This window comes from Mugil cephalus, chromosome 16 (assembly GCF_022458985.1).
Source record: "Mugil cephalus isolate CIBA_MC_2020 chromosome 16, CIBA_Mcephalus_1.1, whole genome shotgun sequence".
Taxonomy (NCBI): Eukaryota; Metazoa; Chordata; class Actinopteri; order Mugiliformes; family Mugilidae; genus Mugil; species Mugil cephalus.
The window spans coordinates 10,997,924-11,019,241 of NC_061785.1; the positions used below are offsets into that span (position 1 = coordinate 10,997,924).

Below are 21,318 nucleotides of genomic sequence, written 5' to 3' on the forward strand. Positions count from 1 at the left end.
AGTTGAAGCCACACGCTTGTGTGTAAAAAAAAAATAATTTAAAAAAGCCCTACATTCAAAATTACATTGAAATGTTTATATATTTTGAGAATGCAGGTCGTGATTTTGAGAAAATTATATCATTATTTCAACAAGACAAAAGAAAATATCCTGAAAGATAAAGTATTTTCAGTTTTTCTAGTGGCTGAACTAATTTATTTGTTAATTTTAATATTGTGTTTCTGAATGTACAAATAGAGGCATGATTAATTATACTTTTTAGACTAGATTTTGTTTTTAAATATAAATTAAAAATAATAACAAATAATGAAAAATGCAAGTATTTATGGTTTTAAAGGCTGATTTCTAAACTATATGTTATTACTAAGCTGAATCTAGCTTCTGTTGTCCACAATTCAAATCGATGCAACTCCCACAGTTTCCAAGATTTTGGCTGCAGCATCACTTTAAAGCTTTGAGCAGACGTCACGTACACATGGGCCGAGCACGTTTCTTGGATCTCAGGCAGCGGTTACATAAGATGAGGGAATCTTGCGACTTCCAATTGTCAGCATCAGCAAGATGTTGTAATGCTAGCTGTCCCCTGACCCAGTCTTAGATCGGTATCTTCCCTGGACTACCCCTTTCCGAAATCCCCCGTCGCTCCATTCAGATGCTAATCGTCTGCAGTTTGCCCCCTGAATTGCAGGGTGACTTGAATTGTCCTGTGAAGGGCATTAGTTTCTAACCTCTCTGCTATCACCTTACAGCGCTTATCATCAAGGAGGCATTCGATGCTGTGAACGGAACTTGAGGTTCAGAAAGATTTCAAACTTTGTTGCACGTGCGCTGATTTCAGGAAGCATGGATGCGTCTTCTCTTAAAGTCAAACTACAGAGACGTTTCCTTTTCTACAAATATATATAGAAATGATAAAATATGAGACGTTTTTAGCTGAATTCATGTCAGATAATGGCATGCAGGCATTAATTAATATTAAAGGCTTTTGTTGAAAACCAATATAACTGGTATAAACAGGCCACAGAGACCACACATTTCCATCACACTTAAGAAAGACGGACAAGACAAAGGAGATCTCTAATAGCGCGAGACTGAGAGAAACCTTATATAGCTGAATGCTTCAGACAGAGGCCTAGTGAAGAACACTAGTTACTAGTGTGTGGCTGCTCTTATCTGAGCTACCATCCCATTTTCAAGCTATCCATACATGTCTGTTTGCGCTGTTTAGCTTCTTAAATGGTTTTCTGTTCCTGAATCGTTTGTCCTTTTTGGCCGAGGGGACAAAGACAAGGCTTCCCATTTCTATGTCTGTCCTTAACATCTGTTGGTGTCTCTTACGAAAGGAAAACTGTATCTTAAGAGATTTTTGAGTTAAAGGAATAGTTTGGTATTTTGGGTATTCACTTTTTATGTTTTCCTGAAGACATTTGCGTGAAAATATTCATATACTGCACTCACCTGCCCTTTAAGTTTAAGACTGGAGCAAAGTGGATACCTCAGCATAAATATCGGAATTGGGGGGAAATGACAAGCTTGGCTTTGTCCACAGTGTTAATTCTGGTTTAAATCTATCAAGTCTACTGCTGTTGGCTAGGCTAGTTAGCTGGTGTTTCCTTGTTGGTTGCTAGCGGTAGCTGATGGCTAGCTTGCTGGTCGTTTCTTTTTCAGTTTAAGTTTCATCTTAATTAAAACATTTTAGTTCAGTGTTCCAGATGCCTTCTTGTTGTGTCTTTCTGTAAATTGCTATTTCTAACGTAGTGGCCTTCATCGTCTTTAAATTTGCTGTGTTTTTGATGACTTTTGCAACTCTTTCCACTGCAGATTGTTTAGCATATGAGTTGGGTTTTTTAAACGAGCATTATAAAGACAATTTACTTGACGTAGGAAGATAAAAAGCATATATCCAAAAATCTCAAAGTCACACTTAATCTAAGAGATAGGAAATCAAAATAAGCAGGGATGCCTAAAGACCTTTGCTGATTTTAATTCAATTGCTGCTTTTCCATTACAGACAGAATGGTAATTGAATCAACTACATTTTGAAAAACCTCTGAAATATCTCAGATATCATATGGTTGAAAGTAACACAGTTGCATGGTGGCTGCATGGAGGGGGCTTACTCCAGGACACTGAAACTCACTGTTAAGCCTTCTTGAGATGTTGTGGCTGAGCAGCATGGGTGGAGCGCCAGTGTGCGGCCGGTCGAGGTGCGTTGCCATGAATTTGTGCCAAAATCCACCATTGCTCTTAAGTAAACAACAGTAAACAACATGTCCCTAGCAGCAAAGCGAAGGAGTGAGTGGCTGTGGCTGAGGAGGAAACACGCTAGCTGTGGAACACGCTAAAGGTTAGGCTAGCTGAGTAGGTCCAGTCCTGTGTCTTTAATCCTCATCACCTACCTGAACCTGGGTCTGTATCCTGTATGCCCACTTGAAAACCTCAATGATGTGTCGCATTCTGCCGACAGTTCTGCAGTTGGCTAGGCTTGGTTGCTAGTAGTAGCTGACTGCTAGCCTGCTTGTTGTTTTGTTGTCGTTTTTGTTGTTTGTCACTTAGACTGGGTTTCTAAATGTGTTTAGCAGAGGGGAGATGTGTTGTTTAACATATAGTCACATATCCCATCACTTCTTACCTATTGCTGTTGGCTAGGCTAGTTAGCTAGTAGCTGACTGCTAACCTGCTGGTCGGTGTTTCAGTTGGACTGGGCTTCTGAATGCGTTTTACTTCAGATCTCGGCACAAAGTAACATCTCATCCTGTATAATAATGACTGTCAAATATCGCTAAAACATTTTTACGTTTTTATCATCATCATTTATCATTTTTTAGAAGTACTGATAAAAAGTGTATTGCAAAAGTGCTGTGGAAACACTTTTTCGCAATTCCCCATCACTGGCGTCACTGGAGATGATGGAGGGTGTCATGTGTGATCATTTATAGTCCATCTTCCTCAAAGGGAAGTCTCGTAATAAGAATTTAAGAGAGTTGTAGCTCATTCGCACCTTTCAATGGAAACACGAACAAAGCGAAATTTCAGAAATAATGTAATGTAATAAATTGTAATGGAAACACAGCTAATATAAATGATTCTGTTTAGATTTGTCATCTTACACAATGTGAGTCTGTGAGCCTGGTGTTGAGTTTTAAACTTCCGTCATCCTGATTCATCCTGATAATTATCTGAAGACAGACTTATACTAATTAGTCTGTCCCACAAATCAAACCCTTCCCTTTGCCTCTCTGTCTCTCTTAGGAAAGGTGACTCTAGCACCCTGAATGCTAATCCTATGAGACTCTGGTCATTTAAAAGTCAATGTCCAAGTGGCACAGAGAGAGCTTTTGTGTACAGCCGTACAATGGAGCTCTTAAATCCGTCCTGTCAGAAGGAAAACGTGGAGACAAGCGAATTGTGAGGGGAGGGGGTTGATTACCTTCACCTGTGATCGTATAAAATCCCTCCTGGAGCTGTCACGGTGTTCGTCGCTGCAAGTACGCTGTCGAAGAGCCATGAGTATCCCCTGACATCTGTCTCATCGAAGGTGTTCTCCCACGTTAGGTGAGTCTTGTTGCTTGCAGTTTTGATCTCAAAATCATCTCTAATTGCTAACTTTCGAAGTTTTTTTCTGCAGCATCACACTATGGCTTCTATCTGGGTGCTACTAACACTTTTGCCTGTCGCATGGACATGTTCTCCCCAAAAAGCAGGTAACAACAAACACCATGACAAGGATCAATAGGTCAAACCAAACCGGACGTCCTGCATTTCATGATCAATTATTTCCCTGTTGTTCATGTACTGCAAGACGTAATCATCACTGAACTATTACATCAAGTAGTTAAATAAGCGAGTGTCATTATGCAAATATCTATGTCTTATTTCAGATTACGTGATGGTATCATGCTTCCCCAACGCCATCATTGCCAACGTCCCAGAGTGTCCTTACGGCTGGGAGATCGAACAGTTGTCGCTGGGTGGGGTGTGTTACACGGGAATACATAGCCCGGGTTACTACCGCTTCATCATCCCGGACCTGACGCCCAAAAACCACTCGTACTGCGGCACACAGTCTGAGGTGAGACACCACAGGTCATTACTGATATTTCGGATGTAGTTTTCTGCCTCAGCCCTCAGTATATGCCATCTAAAGCAAAGGTCTTCGACATTATCATTATTATTATCTGTAGAGAGAAGATTTATAGCTCTTTGGAGGGAGCTGGATCTTGCGGATCTGTTCCTTGACTCACTTTGATATTTATTTATTTTTAAGATGCCTGCCTGGGGGTAACTCCTTGAAATAAGCACTGTGATAGGGTGAGATCTAGATCATTCAAACTTCCCACCAATACATATCGGCTTGATGGGATACATAAGTCTATCTATATCTAAAATTCTAGGTAGATGCTTTATTTATTGCGTGAGAAATGTCCGTCACTTACACCGTCTCAAAGCATCCCATCGTTCGTTTCAAAGAGCCAGTCAATAGATTCGGTTCGTTTGCCAATGTCACAACTCTAATATCAGCCATCACCTGGTACATTGCGCTCTAGTTATACTGAATGTATGCTTTAGTCAGGTCTTTTTACCTCTACTCGGCCGACCTCAACCAGACGGGTCTCCCGGTATGAGCTGCTCAAGTTTTCCTCCATTAAAAAGGGAGTTATTATTATAGTGTTTGCTCTTGGGGTTTCAGGCTCTGGGTTCTATAAAACATCTTGAGATAATTTTGTTTTTTATCGACGCCATGTAAATGAAATTAAATTTATTTGGCCAAGTTTTCAGATATCCATCTCAGTTTTCTGCCAGTAGTCCCGAAACAATGGAGGGGAATAACAGGGCTCAAAGATCTGGAAATGTGTTGTTCCTCTGACCGCATACAAGACAGTAATACATGAATATATAAAAAGTAGGACGTAAAAGAATAAAAACACACGAAAAAATAGAACCTTCACCCACAGGCGTAAACAAAAACTAATTACAAATTACATATTGAGGTAAGAAATGAAGTCAGTGTATGAAACTAATCCTATTTATCTATAAGTGTCAGGCATTGCGTCTACGTTTGAATATGTATTTTATAGCTTAAGTTTAAAAGTTTAGTTTTATTTTATATTATATATATTTTTTTTGTCTTCATATTCAAAATAAACTTCAAATCAAAATCAGAAGTCACAGAGATAACACCCAGATCTTATTCGTTCTTCGTTTCTTAAGCTACGACTGTATTTCACATCCAGTTTGCTGTGAATTACAAATATCATTGTTGTTTTTTTATTACACAAAAATATGCATAAAAATACAAACAAATATAACCGATAATAAAACTTGATTTCTACCATTTTATATAGAATTTAAAGATGCATTCAAAACTGGGAACATTAAAGTAAATGTATCTTTATTAGTACGAATGCAAAGACACTTCCATATTATTTAAATGTGCCGGCCCTTTAAGACACACACCCATCACAATGCTCATATGTTTGTGCCTGTTAGAGCCACGTTTTTAGAAAGTCTGCCTCCTTGTTATTCACATTTTCTCTGCGTTGCTCTCCACAGTACATGCCTGGCAAAGACCCCAAGTACATCTTCTACAACTCCATCGTGTCCAACGACACCTCGCTGACCGTCAGAAACCAGCCGGTCAATTACACCTTCAGCTGCATGTACCGAGCAGCCTACCTGGTAAATAACGCAGTGTTCAGCCAGAGGTAAGCACCGGCACAGGACACGAGGCCTACAGCAGCTACAGTGTGGATACCGTGTGCATTCTGACCCAATGACTTGCAGTGTTTTTACCAAACCTTCTGCTTTTTCCAGAGTGGCTACAGTTTATGTCAACAATGGGAGTTTAGGCACTTTTAGGTCACAGTTGTCTATGAACGTGTTCACGGTGAGTAGCTGCACACAGGCCCGCTTTCTCCAGCGGCTGCGACACGTTTTGATGCAAAGATGTGCGATGAAAACCTGTCGCAGCCAAATGACAAGATCGGCAGATGATGAAAAACAAAAATGTGACGCGTGTTTTGTAGAATTCAAAGTTCTTGTATGCGAAGGATGCTCCCTATGTGATTGACACGTCTGAGATTGGCTCAGAAGTTTTTATCGGCATCGAGGCAAAAGGTCTAAGTAACAGGTACATTGACAAATATTTTTTTTTAAAACAAATTAGAAAGTAAAATGCTGCTAGATTTCTGACCCAACTTTAAAATCTCAGGTTCAAAGTTGTAATCAACAACTGCTGGGCCACTCCGACTCCATACTCCACAGACAGGAAGAGGTGGAGTCTCATCATTAACAGGTGCTAAGATGAGAAATTCAACTTTTCAGATCGTGATTCTTTGTCGTAACAGAATGTCCCTGTTCCAACAGCTGCTCCTCTGACAACACGGTGACCATTTTTGAGAACGCCAAAGACAGCCGCTCCACGTTCAAGTTCAACTCGTTCCGCTTCCAGCGGCTGGAGAAGGTGTCCACCGTCTGGCTCCACTGTGAGGTCCAGGTTTGTGACGGAGAGAGGCTCGTCTGTCAGCCCGTGAGTACGACGTTCCTACCAAACATTGTCCAGTTTTGACTTCTCGTAGCATCAGTAACATTGATAATGGCTTTCTTCTGTTGTGGCGTCCCAGTAAGACAGGGATACTGGTATACCGCAGAATAAAAATGTAACCACCTCAGTCAGAAAAGACTGACATGATCTGAAGGAGTCAGATTGAGAGGATGCTGTAAACTTTTGATAACCTGTTTGGAAGGAAAACAAAGACTTGAGCTGTTTGTTTCTCTCTGGGTTGGAATAATGTTTGTCTCTTGAGGGGTGAACATTGGGTGACATAAGGATGGACAGAAACATGGAGAAAGCAAAGCAACAAGTCTTAACAAGTTTAAAATCTTTTTTTCCTTGTATCTTCCTTGTATGTACAGCCTGAACCTTTTTTCCAGAAACTTACATCCTAACATTTAATATTAGTTATTATTATTATTGTGTTTTACTATGAAGTCCTTTGTTTGTAGTAGGGATACATTCCCCTAGATTCGTAAATTTACTCTTGATCTTTCCAACAACAACTTCAAATTCTATTCTATTTCAGACTTCCGATATCATAGCTAAAGGCTTAGCGATATCGCGCTAAAGGTTAACTTGGAGGAGAAGTTTGGTATATTGTTACCCAAACATTAAATTATGTGCAATAGTGTTTTTTTCAAATTTCTAAGTTTGACAACTCGGAGCAAATTTTTTTCCCCAAGTTGTCTTGAATGCAGCATCAGCTGCAGCTAGATCTCAACCATGCTTCCCAAGACCCACCCCCGACCCTACTTCTGATTGGCTAGTTATGTTAGGTATGATAATATCCCTGCATCAACATTTATGTATTTATTTTCTAAATGGTGATTTTTTTTGATGTTGATCAAATGACATATGGCGGAGATCCTGCATGTGTCCCCAGCCAGCATTTCAGATCTGATCTTAACTTTGCGCTTTGTATAGTAGAACATTACAACATCTCCTGTCTCTAGTGGATCGCTGCCTACTGATGGGTCAGAACATCTGTTTGTAGTGTGTTCATCATGACTGTTCATATTTCGGAACAAGCTTTTTCATTATTTATTACTTACACGTACTACATATCTACTTTCCATGTTCTGCTCCGTCCTTTGAAACTACAATTTCACAAAAACCTTAAATCCCATGACTTAGAGCAGAAATTTTGAACATTTTTCATGTATGTTTAGATTTTGAGTAGTTTTCCAAGTTAAAAGTCTGCTTTTAACTAGTTATGGAAGCAATTCTACATGCAAGCAATATTAGCAAGTAATATTTGCCAAGTTAATCATGTTAATGCTAAGACTTAACACAAAGAGCAGCTGTGTTTGAGGAAGACTGCATGTAGTTTCACTGGAATAAACCAAAGAATTGGACACACTATGATTGTGATGAAACACAAAAGGACTATAAAAGTCATTATAATTCATCATTCATCCTCAAGGGACCGTGAATACTTGCAGAAACATTTCACGACAAATCATCCGATGGTTGCCAAAATATTTAAGCAAACAACTCGATCTCTGATGTCAAAGGATTCATCATGTGGGCACCATGAAAGTCCACTGAAATGACTCACTGCTTCAGTCTGATCATTTTTCATTGTAGCCTGATAGTGTGTGAAAAGATTAGCAAAGCCAGAATCCACGTGGAAGGCAGCACTGGAGACATGTCTCCATCTTGGGCCCCGTTCAGACCTTTTATTAACATCCAACCTGAGAAATTTAATCGTAAGGGGCCATCTTTAAGTACCTGTGGTCACATCTGGCCTTAAAAAAACAAAACAAAAGTACACGTGTCCCCAGCCGGCATTTCAGATCTGATCTTTACGCTTGGTATGCAAATAAACAAAGACATAATTTGCAGCTTATTAGAATATTATAACATCTCCAGTCTCTAATGGACCCTTTTGTGGTGTGTTCGTCATGACTTTTTATATTTGGAAACCAGCTGTAAAGTCTCCCCTTGTCCAAAAGCACACATGTTGAGTTATTATTTGCCTTTGACATCTGCACAAAGCTCAGATTATAACTCGGAAGACTGGAAACTTCCATACGCAGCGTAATTTAATGGCTTTGCTGTTTGAAGCAGTGACAGAAAGGTCAATACGGACAACGGCTGTTGATGAGAAATAGCCTACCTACATAACTCTGGATGATTTTAATCAGGTCGAAGAAATTATTCATGCTATCGGATCACCTAAATTGCTATTTCACTATTTTCATTATTTATTACTTTCAATTTTCTACTCCATCCTTTGAAACCACAATTTCAACCTTGAATCCTGTGGTTTTGAGAGATGTTTCTGTTTCGCAAAGGGCCCCTGCTCTGTGAGAAGTCTTTCGGCGGAGGTTGAGCCGACCGGAGGTGTCCTGACAACTGAGTTTCACATTAAAGGTAGAGTTGCCTCCTAAGATTAAGATAACGGCAAATGAATAATGTAGTTTACAGCTTGTGTGGTGATGTGGAGTATTTTCTCTATCTCTTACTAGGTAATGGGTCTTCTAACACTGGACACATAACAGGTAAAACAAATGAAATGGGCCTGTGCCAAATGTCATTAAAATGCTCAATAAAACTGTTCAGTCACGACAGAAAACAACAAAAGTGTAGCTTTTCAAAGTCTGATTTCCCAAAACTCTAAAGGGAAAGTATTTATTTGGTGGACTAAAGTAGCCAGACTTAGTTCAGAATATGAGTTTGGTATCCTGAATAGTCCTACAACCATTAAGGCAATCTCAAATGTTTGTGTATTTGAATCATCCGATGATAGATGTTATGAAGATAAAAATCGAGAAGAAGTGCCTTGAAATTGGTCGTTCTGAACGAGACGCTCATGCACGGCAAACCACTTGGTGTGCCCTGGTCTTAAAAGTCATTAAAGTTGATTTATCGTATTTAATCATAAATAAAATGTACATTAAGGGAAAATATTCTGAAACTATAAACTTCTCTAATGAGCTTGTAAAGTACAGCTCAGCTATTAAAAAGCGTTCTCTTCACTGAATTTTCTTCTCCTCCAACAGGCACCTCGCTACTCATCCTTCTGGTGGTCCTGATAAACACATGTTGTGATTTAGTAAATGGATCAAGAATGTAGTGAATTTACATTTACACAAAAACCAAGGGGGGCCTTACCCAGGACTCAGGGAGCGTATGAATACATTCCTCCCCCACTCTCAAACGAAGGATTTTTTTTTTCTCATTAGCATTTAGCACATTTATTGATGCTTTGGATAACTGCATGCAATGTTACGTACAATACGTAATGTATTTCACTGTTTTCTCCAATAAAAATAAATATAATTAAATATTTTCTAGTCCCTTTAACTTTTAAATAAACACAGAATTTTCTCTCCCATGCAGAAATTAAAGTCAGACTCTGCACACGACAGTAACAAAATGGATAGAAATCAGATGGTTAAACACACTCTGATACTGTGAATGTCCACACGTGTTCTTTACTCATGGGGCCATGTTGGGATTAGAAGTAGGGATTTATTGTTTATTACAGCAGCGAGTCAGATACATTTTTATAAAATGAAATAATAATTTTTTAAAAAAAGGCACACCCATTCACTTCTAAGGGATTCAGATGTCCCTGTCGTGAATTAAATATTCTGATGTCACCCATCATTAGTGAAAGTTTAAATATTCCTCTTTTCCAGTTAAAACTTTCTTTTCTAATTATATTAACAATTGAGGCTGTAATTTTACAGTTTATAGGCATTTGTGACTTACATGACTCAAATACATAAAAAAAAACATTAATTTATTTTTTTCTAATCCAAACTGTGCTCCGCTGCATGACAGATATTATCAAGAAACAGCTGTTGTGAGAATAAATAGCCAACAGAAATGTTCCCTTTGCGAAAGAAAAGTTGATTTAGGCAACTCGTAGGTGCAAAATAAGAGCTACAAATAACAATTCAATCAATCTGTCCTTCGTTGTATATATTAACAAATACCAAACAGCTTATTTCAAGCTCAAGGCCCCGTTTACTTCTCTTGAAGTCAGCGTTTTGTGTTTTCCCGCTTGTCTCCATCCACATTTTGTGTTCCTCTTGGCAAATGTGTGAAACAACCTTGTTTTGCTTGACATGATGTGAAATTTCCAGATTTTCCTGCCCGTTCACCTCTTGCCCTTTAAACGTTCACTGCAGGCATCATGGATTCTGTTGCGGGAGCTTTGGCTGGAAGTTTCTGAGCCCTTTTGTCCAAAATTTTGGCCCCTCCTGGTTTCTTGATCGGACACACACAAAAAATACTGATTAAAATACAATTCAGATTTAAAAACAATACTTAATTGAAATCCTTACCTTGTCTCTGTTGACTGGTTGTACCTCAGTTGATACAGTGAGGGTGTGGGCTGGCGGAGAGCTGTTGATATAAAGAGGGGGGTTGAATCCAGCTTTATTCAGTAGCCAGTAGGTCTTATGGTAGCCTTTACCCTGTCACAGACACAAACACACTCTGGTCAGAACACGTCAAAAACACAGGTAGGACATTTTACTGAGAAAAAACTAAACAAAACATGCAGAAATGTCACCTTCATCTCAATTTCCCCTCGGTCTTCCAGTTCAAACGATCCAGCCTGGACAAGAATGTCTGCTGTGGACTGGGATATGTGAATCTTCAGGGCTGCGTAGCGTACATATACACGTGCATGTTTAGATTTTAAATACAAGAATAGAAAATAGCATAGATCTAGATCTACATGCAAGCAATATTAGCAAGAAATATTTGCCAAGCATCTTACAGTATGTAGCCTGTTAGCATGCTAAGACTTAACACAAAGCACAGCTGTGTTTGAGGAAGACTGCATGTAGTTTCATAGGAATAAACCAAAGAATTGGATGCACTGAGATTGAGATGAAACATTAAAGGACCATAAAAGTCATTATAATTCATCCTCAAGGGATCGTGAATACTTGCAGAAACATTTCATGACAAATCATCCAATGGTTGCCAAAATATTTAAGCAAACAACTTGATCTATGAAGTCAAAGGATTCATAATGTGGGCACCATGAAAGTCCACTGAAATGACTCACTGACGCTTCAGTCTGATCATTTATCATCATAGCTTGATAGCTGGATAGCTTAGCTTAGCATGAGGACTGGAAACAAGGGTCAGAAAATGGCTGTGTCCAAAGGTGACCAATCCTTTCTGGGATGGTAATTATTTAAACTTCAGCAATTTAGTTTTATATGTAGTATTCTGTCGACCTCATTGCCTCTACTTGTATTTATCTGCAGATGGTTTTATTTTGAACAAATCCAGGCTAGTTGTTACCCAGTTTCCATTTTTTTATGCTAACCTAAGCTAAGCTGGATGGAAGGAAGCAAATAGGAATATAGCACAACTGTTCTCTTCTCTTTGCAAGAAAGCAGACCATAGTCTCAAGCTGATGTCCCTAGGAATTAGCTAGCCCAGGAACTAGCTAACAGTTTCTGCCATTGCTAAGTTGTATTATTTTCTACTCTTAACATCTATCTTTAATGTGCCAATAATCGCTTTTGTTTATTGGATTTAAAGTGTTACCCAGATAATACAAGATTTAAATGATAAAATAACAATACTACTAGTATCAATGCATAACTCACGTAAGCTGTTACTTTCCATTCGAGAAGCCATGTTCACTGTGTCCCCAAAGAGACAGTAGCGAGGCATGGTTGTGCCAACCACTCCAGCAACCACTGGACCTACAGAACAACACGTGTGTTGAAATTAATTTGTCAGATGTTAAGGGTGTAGGACTAGAACAAGAAATATTGTTCACATGTACTATTTGATCACGTTTCCCTTGATATAAAGTATATAAAGGCCATAAAGGTTGACATTTGTGACAAAACCACTGTTCAAGATTTCAACTTAAATATCATATATATAAATAACATGAAATAAATGCCAAATAGTAGAGGAAAAATGTGCTAATTCCTAGTAGTTATCCAACTGAAACTCTTTTGCAAACACAGTAGTGGATCAGTTTAGCCCTAGTTGACTATTACCTGAGTGTATCCCAACGCGAATTGCCAGGCTCTCCGTGGGCATGTGACGGATTCTGAAGACCTGAATAGCTTTCAGGAAGTGTAGCGCCATCGTGGATATCTCCAGAGCGTGTTTGGTGCCATTGCTGATCGGTAGACCACTGGCTACCATGTAAGCATCACCTATTGTTTCCACCTAATGAAGGCAATTCATAAGATAGAAATTGGAGGCTTTTTAAAACACTACGATTCAGCTGCCTCAGAAAAAAACTATCTTAAAATATCTCAACAATTTGATATATTGGGAAAGTATTTTCTTTGTTGATGATAGTTAGATGAAAAGATTAATACCACACTTGAAGCTGTGGACAGCAGATTAGACTATAGCGAGCAAGTTGTTAGCTAAGCTTAGCATAAAGACTGTCTGTTATGCTAACTGGCTTGGCTTGAGTTACTGCTTACAACATCTGGCTACCAACACTTAAATGGCTTTATTGATTAAACACAATTCAGTTAATTAGTTAGCTTAAATGTAATAGTTGGTGTAATTTCTGACCTTCTACCAGGTGTTATACAGTTTCCAGTCTTTATGCTAAGCTAAGAAAACCAACTGCTTGCTATATCTTCCATTGTTACAGGTATGACACTGGCATAGCTGTTCTCATCACTTTGCTGAAATGAAATAAGCTTATTGACCAAAACTATTTCTATAAAATATACTGATATTCATGTCACTTACTTTGTAGACATCGTACATCTTGATGATGTCATCAAAGAGACTGTAGAGGTCGTTGAGGAACGTTACCACCTCCAGTGCAGAGCTGACTGAGCACATGGAGGTGAAGCCCACAATGTCAGAGAAGAAGACAGTCACCAGCTCGTAGCTTTGCGGCTCCACCGACTTTCCTGCCATCAGCTGATCTGCAATGTACCTACGACCAATGTACGACCAAAGAGCAGAGCTGACATGGTAAGGCTGGTGGAGTCCAGCAGGGAGATAAAGTAGATCATTTTGATGCAGTCTTATGCGCTACCTTGGTAACATGCTGGAGAGAAGCTTGTCAGTGCGGGCCTTCTCCACTGTGAGCTGATTGGTCCTCTCCTCCACCACCTCCTCCAGGTGATTTGCATACTTCTCCAACTTCTCCAACATATTATCTAGTATATTTGCATGACTACAGTAAACAGAAGTTTTGGATGAGTCTGTTTTTTCCCCTACTGAATGAATGAGTTGAGTATTAAATGAATGTAGCAAAGTTAGTGTAGGAAAATAAAAACCTGCCAGACCTGTCTGGACTGGCGTCCCTCAGCCTTCTCCGTATGGACCCAAATGGGGGCCGAACGTCAGGGTTTTCACTCCAGCAAGCCCTCAGCAGGGCGTTGATGTTCTCATCGCAAAGCTGATCGGACAGCACTGGTCGTAGGGGTTCTCCTTGGAAAGGGGCCCTCAGCTGCATAACAATCTCTGGAGGAACCACATTTGCCAAGTCAACAGAAACATGTAGAATTTAAATTGGAGATTTTTGTTTGGATATTTTCAGTCATGTTAGTGGCATGGCTTCAGAATTGTATCAATTCCTATACAATTAACATTTTATAGATATTCATTGCCTCCAGACACATATTGCTGATCCCTGAATAGTTTATGAATTTTTTCAGTATAGTCATGCTCACCTTAGGGTAAATTGTGACAAATTTTGTAGTGGCATAAACACGCTTCATAACTTGCTTGCGAATCATCCCATTTCAACTTTAGTAACCAAACAACTGACTGTACAATATTGGTATATTTCAAATAGGAATAGTTGTTTGGAATTTACCATAATCCAAATGAATATTGGTTAATAATCAATGTTGACTGATTGCTAACTGCGATAACTTATTTCATGGCAACACGCGATAGCTAAGCAGCACCCAGCCGATCAAGAAGGATGATATATAACGCTGACTGACATTTTCTTGTGCAGGTTTTATTGAGTGTGCTACTGTTGCTCCAGTCTAGCCCAAGACATAGAAATCATGCCAACCTTTGGGGTCTAAATTGATGTCTTGAAATGGACCAGCCTTAGAGCTGTACATGAGTTCCCACATGATGATGGCAAAGCTGTAGATGTCACCTTTGGGGGTTCCAAAGACAGGTGGCCCGACCTGTCTCAGAAGCTCGGGGGCTGTCCAGTACATCTCTACATCAAATTAAATACCATGTGTTACTTAAGTACAAACAGATATAAGATGACACTTTCTCTCCTCAAACCACTTGCCTTCATAGTTGGAGTTTTCCATGATCTTGTTTCTGTTCCCGTATTTAAACTCCCACAGTCCAAAGCCGGAGAGTTTGATTTGCAGTCGGCTGTCCACCAGACACGTGCTGGGTTTCAGGTTCCCGTGAAACTTTAGATTACTCTTGTGAATGAACTCCATCCCCTGTATCACAAATAAACATTTTAAAATCACGAAAAAGATCCACATTACAATAAAACACGTTCAAGATGCTGCCGCTGAAAATAGCTTGAGGATCCTAACTCGGTGGTATAACCGCAGTTTGTCTTTTTAAGTAAAATTTCCATTGAATTCACTAAATTTTAAACAAACGTTAACATAGAAAGATTACAGTGACAACAGAGAATGTGTCTCAGCCCCAACAGGGTATTCTTTTATTTATATTTTGTTCTTGGCAACTAAGGGGGACTTTTAGTTTGGTCATTTTAAGGTCTGACTTCAATGATTTCACAACTGCTGTCAGACCAACAAAAAAGGAACAATGGGTTTAGTATTTTTTGACAAATTTCACTGAAAATCTTCAGAGAAGAACCTGATTTAGACTTTTATATGCAAAGTTCAACATAATGAAAATACAGTATAATCTCCAACGAACTATTTATTGAATAGATGCAGCGTTAAATAAAATTTAGTTCGTTATTAATTCTCACATTGACAATGTCATATGCAAAGGACAGCTTGAACATCCCGTCGAGCTCAACGTCTGAAGCCTTCAGAACATCCTGCGGAGAAATCACAACAAATCAAAGTGAAATGAAGAGTTGTGTTTTAAAGTTGAATTTCAGCGCAGTCTATCTCGCCAGAAACATGTTTTTTTTTTGTTTTTTTTTTTCATTTCACTGACCTTCAGACTGCCTTTCTTGCAGTACTGGGTGACCAAACAGGTGTTCGGGGGCTCGATGCACACGCCAAAGAACTGCACCAAGTTCTCATGCTTCATCTCTTTGAGCTGTCTTAAAGATTTGAACATGGTTAGGCACATCATATAATAGTATGATATGCAATTTAAAAAAAATGATGATCCCAAAAATATAAACAGTAAATCCAAAATTATGAACATTACCAAATTAAACTCAGCGATGATTGAAGGCTTCTGGAAATTTCTGGTGACGTGGTCCTTCATGTACTTGATAGCCACTTGATTACCCTACATGGAATTTTAAAAAAAAAAAAAGCCAGAAAGAGCTTCAAAATTGATAGACAGAACTATCTATTTCGTTTTGTGAACATATTTAGAGACCACTGGAAATGTAATTAAACCTTGTACATGCTCGCTAATACCTGAGCTAATAATATTTAGCATTCATCCAAAAAACTAATATTGCAAAATGTAGGTCATCTAACACCACTACCTGGTAGAGACCTATGGTGGTGTAGACATTTTCTTTGCCTGACTTGTCCCTCAGGTCGTAGCTGTAGCTGGAAAAATTGGACTGAGAGCTTCCACTCCCACTCTGACTACCTGTAGTGCTGAGAGATAAAGCATGAGTTCCCTGGAGGAGACACAAAGACACAGAGTGTGAACACAAAACCAGGCATTCAAACACACATACACGCACACAGATAGCGTCCTCAGACCAGACAACACATCTGGAGAGCTCGTACTGAGGGCTCCCTGATGATGGTGATGTCGCAGTAGTTGATCATCCACCAGCAGGAGTCGTCCAGTTTCGTCTGGAGTCGTAACTTCTGCAGCATGAGGACCCCGATGCACAAAACCGCCAGCACACCGATGACGGGGAAGGTCACGAGCAGAGCCAGCAGAGCGATGTCTGTCTCATCAGAACAGTAGTAGGTTATGACGCTTCAGCTGGTTCTGAATGGCCTTTTAAACTGGTATTTGTGTTTTTAAGTGTTTTTTTTTTCGTTGCCTTACCATTAATCAGCCATTGACAGAGTTCATTGTTGAATCCACATTCTGGCGCATCAGGAGGAGGTCTTCCTTTCGGCCACATGATAGATGCAAACCTAGATGTTGGTCTGAAATAAATAATAAAAAAAAAGAATTGATAATTCAGAATTATACCAAACCAATAATAATAATGATAAAACATTGTTTGAGGGTATAAAAGTGTTCGTTACCGGACAACTTTTGTGTGACTGTCAAAATGGAGGATTGGTACAAATTTGGTGGTGTCTCTCGTGTGCTGTAGGTCATAAATGGAATAGTCCAAATTTCTCTCCCCCTCTTTGTCAAAGTGAACAAGACCAGAAGCACCTGTAATGAAAAAAATAAATAAATAACCCCAAACGTTACCAGATCCAACACCCCCTGAAAATTATCCTACCGAGATGAAGCAATGAGTACGGGAACGAAGGAGCTTTGAATAAATGCTTGTTTATCGCAAAACATATTGGACCGTTTAAGCTATGCAGATAGTTTGTAACTTCTGCCTCTGGTCATGGAACTGCTTTGGATCAAATAAATAGTCCCCGTTTGAAAACTGGAGACTGAAAATGTGCATTATTCGCATGTAGACATCATGTCCTGATTTCAGAATCCTCAGTAAGTCTGCCCTGGTTTTGGGAAACTTTTATAGTCTACTTGAAGTCCGCCGAAAGAATAATTGGCATCGTCCCACTTTTGGAGGCAGGGGTTTTCCCTGTGTTTGAACCTTGACTCTGGATTTTAAAGGACCATTTATTGTTTAAAAACAAAAAAAACCCTTCTTCCTGTATCAATGAGCCTTGGACCCCAGTGACCCTGCAGGACTGAGGCTCATAGCTACCATAAAATCGGATGCCGTTGGTGTTTTTCAATCTCTGCAGAAGCTGCCGGCCATCATGAGGATCTTGTCCATCTTTCAGGACTTCCTTCAGTCCCATCGCGTACATAAGCACCGCGTCATGCAGATATGCCGCGTAGGGGCTGACCTGTAACAGATTAAATCAGGAGATTTGACAATTTATTTTATTTATTTTTTTTGAATTTCCGTTTACAAATGCACTATTTGACTTCCTCGTCTGTCAGTACTCGCCTCTTTTTCTGATGTCAGGTTACTCCGAAATGGATGTCCCTTTAGACGCTGAAAAACTTGCTCAAAGAAGTCGTAGTACTCGTAGCCATCGTAGGATTTCTGCCCGATGATGAAGACCATGTCGAAGGCTCTGATGGCAGCTTGGTTCATCCTGCTGTTCAGGGAATATTTCCACAAGTTATCCTGATCATGGGGGGGTGAGGGGAGATTAATGGGAGAAACGGTCAGTAAAGTTTGATCACAGATTTTTCCTCTCAGAACTCAAATAAAAGGACTGCATTGTTACTTAAATGTATTGTATTGCTATAGTACCGTATACAGTACCCGTACCACAAGCTTATCGCTTTAAACTGAGTCAGCTTGAGGAAAAAAACAGCTGCAGGTGGCATTTTCAACCAACTCGACCTTAACATTAGCTTAATGAACTCGCTGGCGTGAGCGGATTAAATCTGCCAATGGCTGCATCATTTTGGTCCTGTGCAAAAAAAATAAATCAACATGAGGCTTTAGCAGCAAATCATGTTGGTCATATCCAGTTGTAGCTTTCAGCACTGACTTTTCTATTTGCTGACCTGTGATACAATCACAGTAAGAAAGAGGACACAAAACGAGACACATTTTGCACAGGATTCGCTTCGGAGAGATGATTCCAGCAAGAAAACAGTATTTGGGTGAACACCTGGCTTATGATTTAAGACAAATAAGGCAAATCAAAGTTATTAAGATCATAAATTCAGGAATTACACCCACGACAAAGTCAGGAAAGAGCAACACATCTTATCTTGTTTATCTTGGCCTAAATGTGAGCGTGGTTATTTCAGATTTTATTGTAAGATGTTTTATTGTTTTATGTACACGGGGTTGGATTATCTCATCTCTGTAAACTTATTATTCAGTTCTGTTTATTTTAGTTTAATTATCACAGGACAGATCAATGGATTCTATGCATAAACTATTTCCTAATTGTTTTTTGGAAAGAAGGCAAAACTCACTTAAATAACGCTAATGCAGCGCACTCCATTATAGTTAGGTATTTCATGGTTGTTTAGTTTGACTTTTTTGATCCCGGGTGTTCCGGATTAATTTAAAGACCCAATAAAAAATAATACAATCATGAGATGTGCCTTTAACAATTAACTCCAGCTTTTTATGTAGAATGAAACCAAATACAACTCTCAAACACTCACTGCATTGTTATTATTAATTATCTATCTATTAATCTACGACCAAACTGTAAAGTATCCTTCAAGATGAGGTGATAATTCAAGTGTTGCTTAAATGTGCGTCTAATTTTATGTGATTATGTGCCACATATGGAATAAACAGGCAACATTTAATCCATTAAACCATCTCCGGGTTCGCCATAAAATAATTAGTGGTGAAACCGGAGCCTTCTGTGGCCCATGTGTGTTAATAAAGCACGGATGCTGTTTTTTTTCTTTATGTAAGGGCAACTTACTTTTCCCCCGGTGTCCGCTCTTCTCCCGGATTTACTGAATGTGTGGGTAGGTGTCGATGGGTTTTACTCACCACGCTGCCACTGACCTCAAATTGCTGCACCAGGAAGAAGACGTAGTCGCCGTTCATCAGACCCTGACGCTCGGCCTCCAGCAGCAGAGACATGGAGTCCTCCCTGTTTGTCAGCACCACAATGACTGCAGAGCGCAAAGGAAAGAAGCCTTTCTCTAGACAAATGATAACAGGTCGACCACTGATGGCTCTGAGAATACCTGCTGTCCTCACCTCTGGCCACTGTTGAGATGTACTTAACATTTTGGCGAACCAGCAGAGGATTGTTGGTGTCAAACTTAACGGCCGCCGTCAGCTTGAAATTGGCCCTCAGTGGGTTCTCTATGGTTTTCCACAAAGCGTCCACCTTGTCCCAGGTGTTTGTCTCCAGCCCCCCTCCGATCATGGCCACGTGCATCCACCCGAAGAACCCCAGGGTCTTCACCAGCACCTCGGCGCTCCGTTTGATGGGGGGCACGATTTTGATGTAGGAATCGTAGACGTCGGCGTTGTCCATTTTGGAGGACTGTCCCACGAAGCCAAACATGGGGATGTTCCACGTTGATGCGATGAGACCAGTGACCTGGGGAAGTTTGTCGGAAAAAGGACAGAGAAAGATGATTTATTTACCATGATAGGGATATATTAAGGGATTTATGCCATGTACTAGTACTAGGATGGGATTTTCTTGTAAATATGTATATTCAGCTTCATATATTTCAAAAACTGGCCATGCATGATAATTCTAACTTATTTAAAAACTAAAAAATGCAAGATAAAGACGGACTACAACAGAAAGCTCAAGCACAACTAGTGAATTAATTGCGTTTTACTACTGCTACAGCCAAAAAAAACACAAAGCGTACGCCATCAATAACCCATCGATTATCAATTCCACATGAATCATACCTCGGCCTCTTCGGGACACGCCGGACCAAACAGCGCAGACACGTTTTCCTTCCACACCTGGTGGATGAATCCTCCCAGGGACTCCTTGGGATTGCAGTCTGTGTCCTTGTACACAAAATCCAGACTGTAGTTCCCCAGGAAGGAGGGGTTGCTGTTCACCTTCTCCACGGCTATCTGTATGGCTGAGCCCAGGCGCAGGGCGCTGAAGGGGAAGGACGTGTTCCAGGGAGCCTGGAAGCCAATGAGCAGCTTGTGAGCTTGAGACCCATTGGTGCCATTTGTGATGATAGAGGCGGCCGTGAAGGCGAGTGTGAAGCAGAGCACCAGTGTGGGGCTCACGCCAGAGCAATAAACCACCCTCAGCATCACTGACATCCTATTAGCGGCTTGATTTTAGCGGGTTTAAATAGTCAACTTCCCTGATGATGCTGCCGACAGTTGGTTAGGGAGGAGAAAATGTAAATACGGGGAGGACAGAGGGAGAGGGAGGTGCATAGAGGATTTAAATCCATCATTGTTGTTTTTTTCACTGTGCAATTCTTTATTCTGACTATACTCAAGACGTGTATTTAAAATGACCTTATTGCAACACGTCTGCTTGTTTATGACTTTCAGAGAGATGACTCCTCATGTGCCTTTATCTGAGGAGGAATCAATCATCTTATCGACAGATGTTCGAGAGCTAATTCCCCCTATTAGTTTTTAACAACCCCAGATCAGAACATTCCAAAGGTGCCACATGTATGTGTGCCTTTAGTTATCGCTCACAACCATAAATCAAAGTTCATTTTCTCTTTTTTTTTTTATCTTTAACACACTTCCTTCCACTGCAGGTGAACACAGAAAAAAAAGAAAAAAAGAAAGAAAAAAAAACCACAACAACAACAACAGAAGTTTATCTTAAGAACGTGTGCTGATTTCATTAATAATTTTTCATCCAAAAAAAAAAAAAAAAAAAAACCCAAAGCGTGAAGTCTCCTGGGCGTGCTGTGTGCACAAACCAGGCGAGGCAGGTTGAGCCTTGCTCGGTGCAGAGAGGCCCGCGCACCTGTGTGCACTTGAAGGTGCTAATGACCGCAGGTGGGCAGATTGTACATTAGTGGTGTTGCTGGCTTCA

General features: G+C 39.9%; 2 protein-coding genes across 3 annotated transcripts; one reads left to right on the forward strand and one right to left on the reverse strand.

Moving 5' to 3' along the window:
• Nucleotides 1-3,381: 3,381 nt before the first annotated feature.
• On the forward strand, nucleotides 3,382-9,846 carry tectb (tectorin beta). Of its 2 annotated transcripts, none has more exons than XM_047609322.1 (11): nucleotides 3,382-3,555; nucleotides 3,629-3,704; nucleotides 3,882-4,072; nucleotides 5,554-5,705; nucleotides 5,785-5,887; nucleotides 6,027-6,130; nucleotides 6,212-6,295; nucleotides 6,367-6,529; nucleotides 8,854-8,932; nucleotides 9,028-9,060; nucleotides 9,562-9,846. In XM_047609322.1, the coding sequence occupies exons 2-11, from the start codon at nucleotides 3,638-3,640 to the stop codon at nucleotides 9,633-9,635; spliced, it is 1,050 nt and encodes a 349-aa protein (XP_047465278.1). In that variant the 5' UTR covers nucleotides 3,382-3,555; nucleotides 3,629-3,637; the 3' UTR covers nucleotides 9,636-9,846. The 2 variants fall into 2 exon arrangements, with proteins under 2 accessions (XP_047465278.1, XP_047465279.1); XM_047609323.1 differs by having other exon boundaries at nucleotides 3,386-3,555; nucleotides 5,815-5,887.
• Nucleotides 9,847-10,025: 179 nt separating this feature from the next.
• Nucleotides 10,026-20,576, reverse strand: gucy2g (guanylate cyclase 2g). Its single transcript, XM_047609752.1, has 22 exons — nucleotides 20,202-20,576; nucleotides 19,527-19,875; nucleotides 19,329-19,438; nucleotides 17,784-17,966; nucleotides 17,535-17,679; nucleotides 16,888-17,023; nucleotides 16,682-16,785; nucleotides 16,411-16,577; nucleotides 16,158-16,298; nucleotides 15,869-15,952; nucleotides 15,650-15,754; nucleotides 15,456-15,527; nucleotides 14,787-14,949; nucleotides 14,553-14,708; nucleotides 13,813-13,990; nucleotides 13,560-13,700; nucleotides 13,265-13,457; nucleotides 12,547-12,721; nucleotides 12,142-12,240; nucleotides 11,085-11,176; nucleotides 10,855-10,986; nucleotides 10,026-10,777 (listed from the first exon to the last, which is right to left on the reverse strand). Exons 1-22 carry the CDS (start codon nucleotides 20,574-20,576, stop codon nucleotides 10,682-10,684), a joined length of 3,396 nt encoding a protein of 1,131 aa, XP_047465708.1. The 3' UTR covers nucleotides 10,026-10,681.
• Nucleotides 20,577-21,318: the final 742 nt, after the last annotated feature.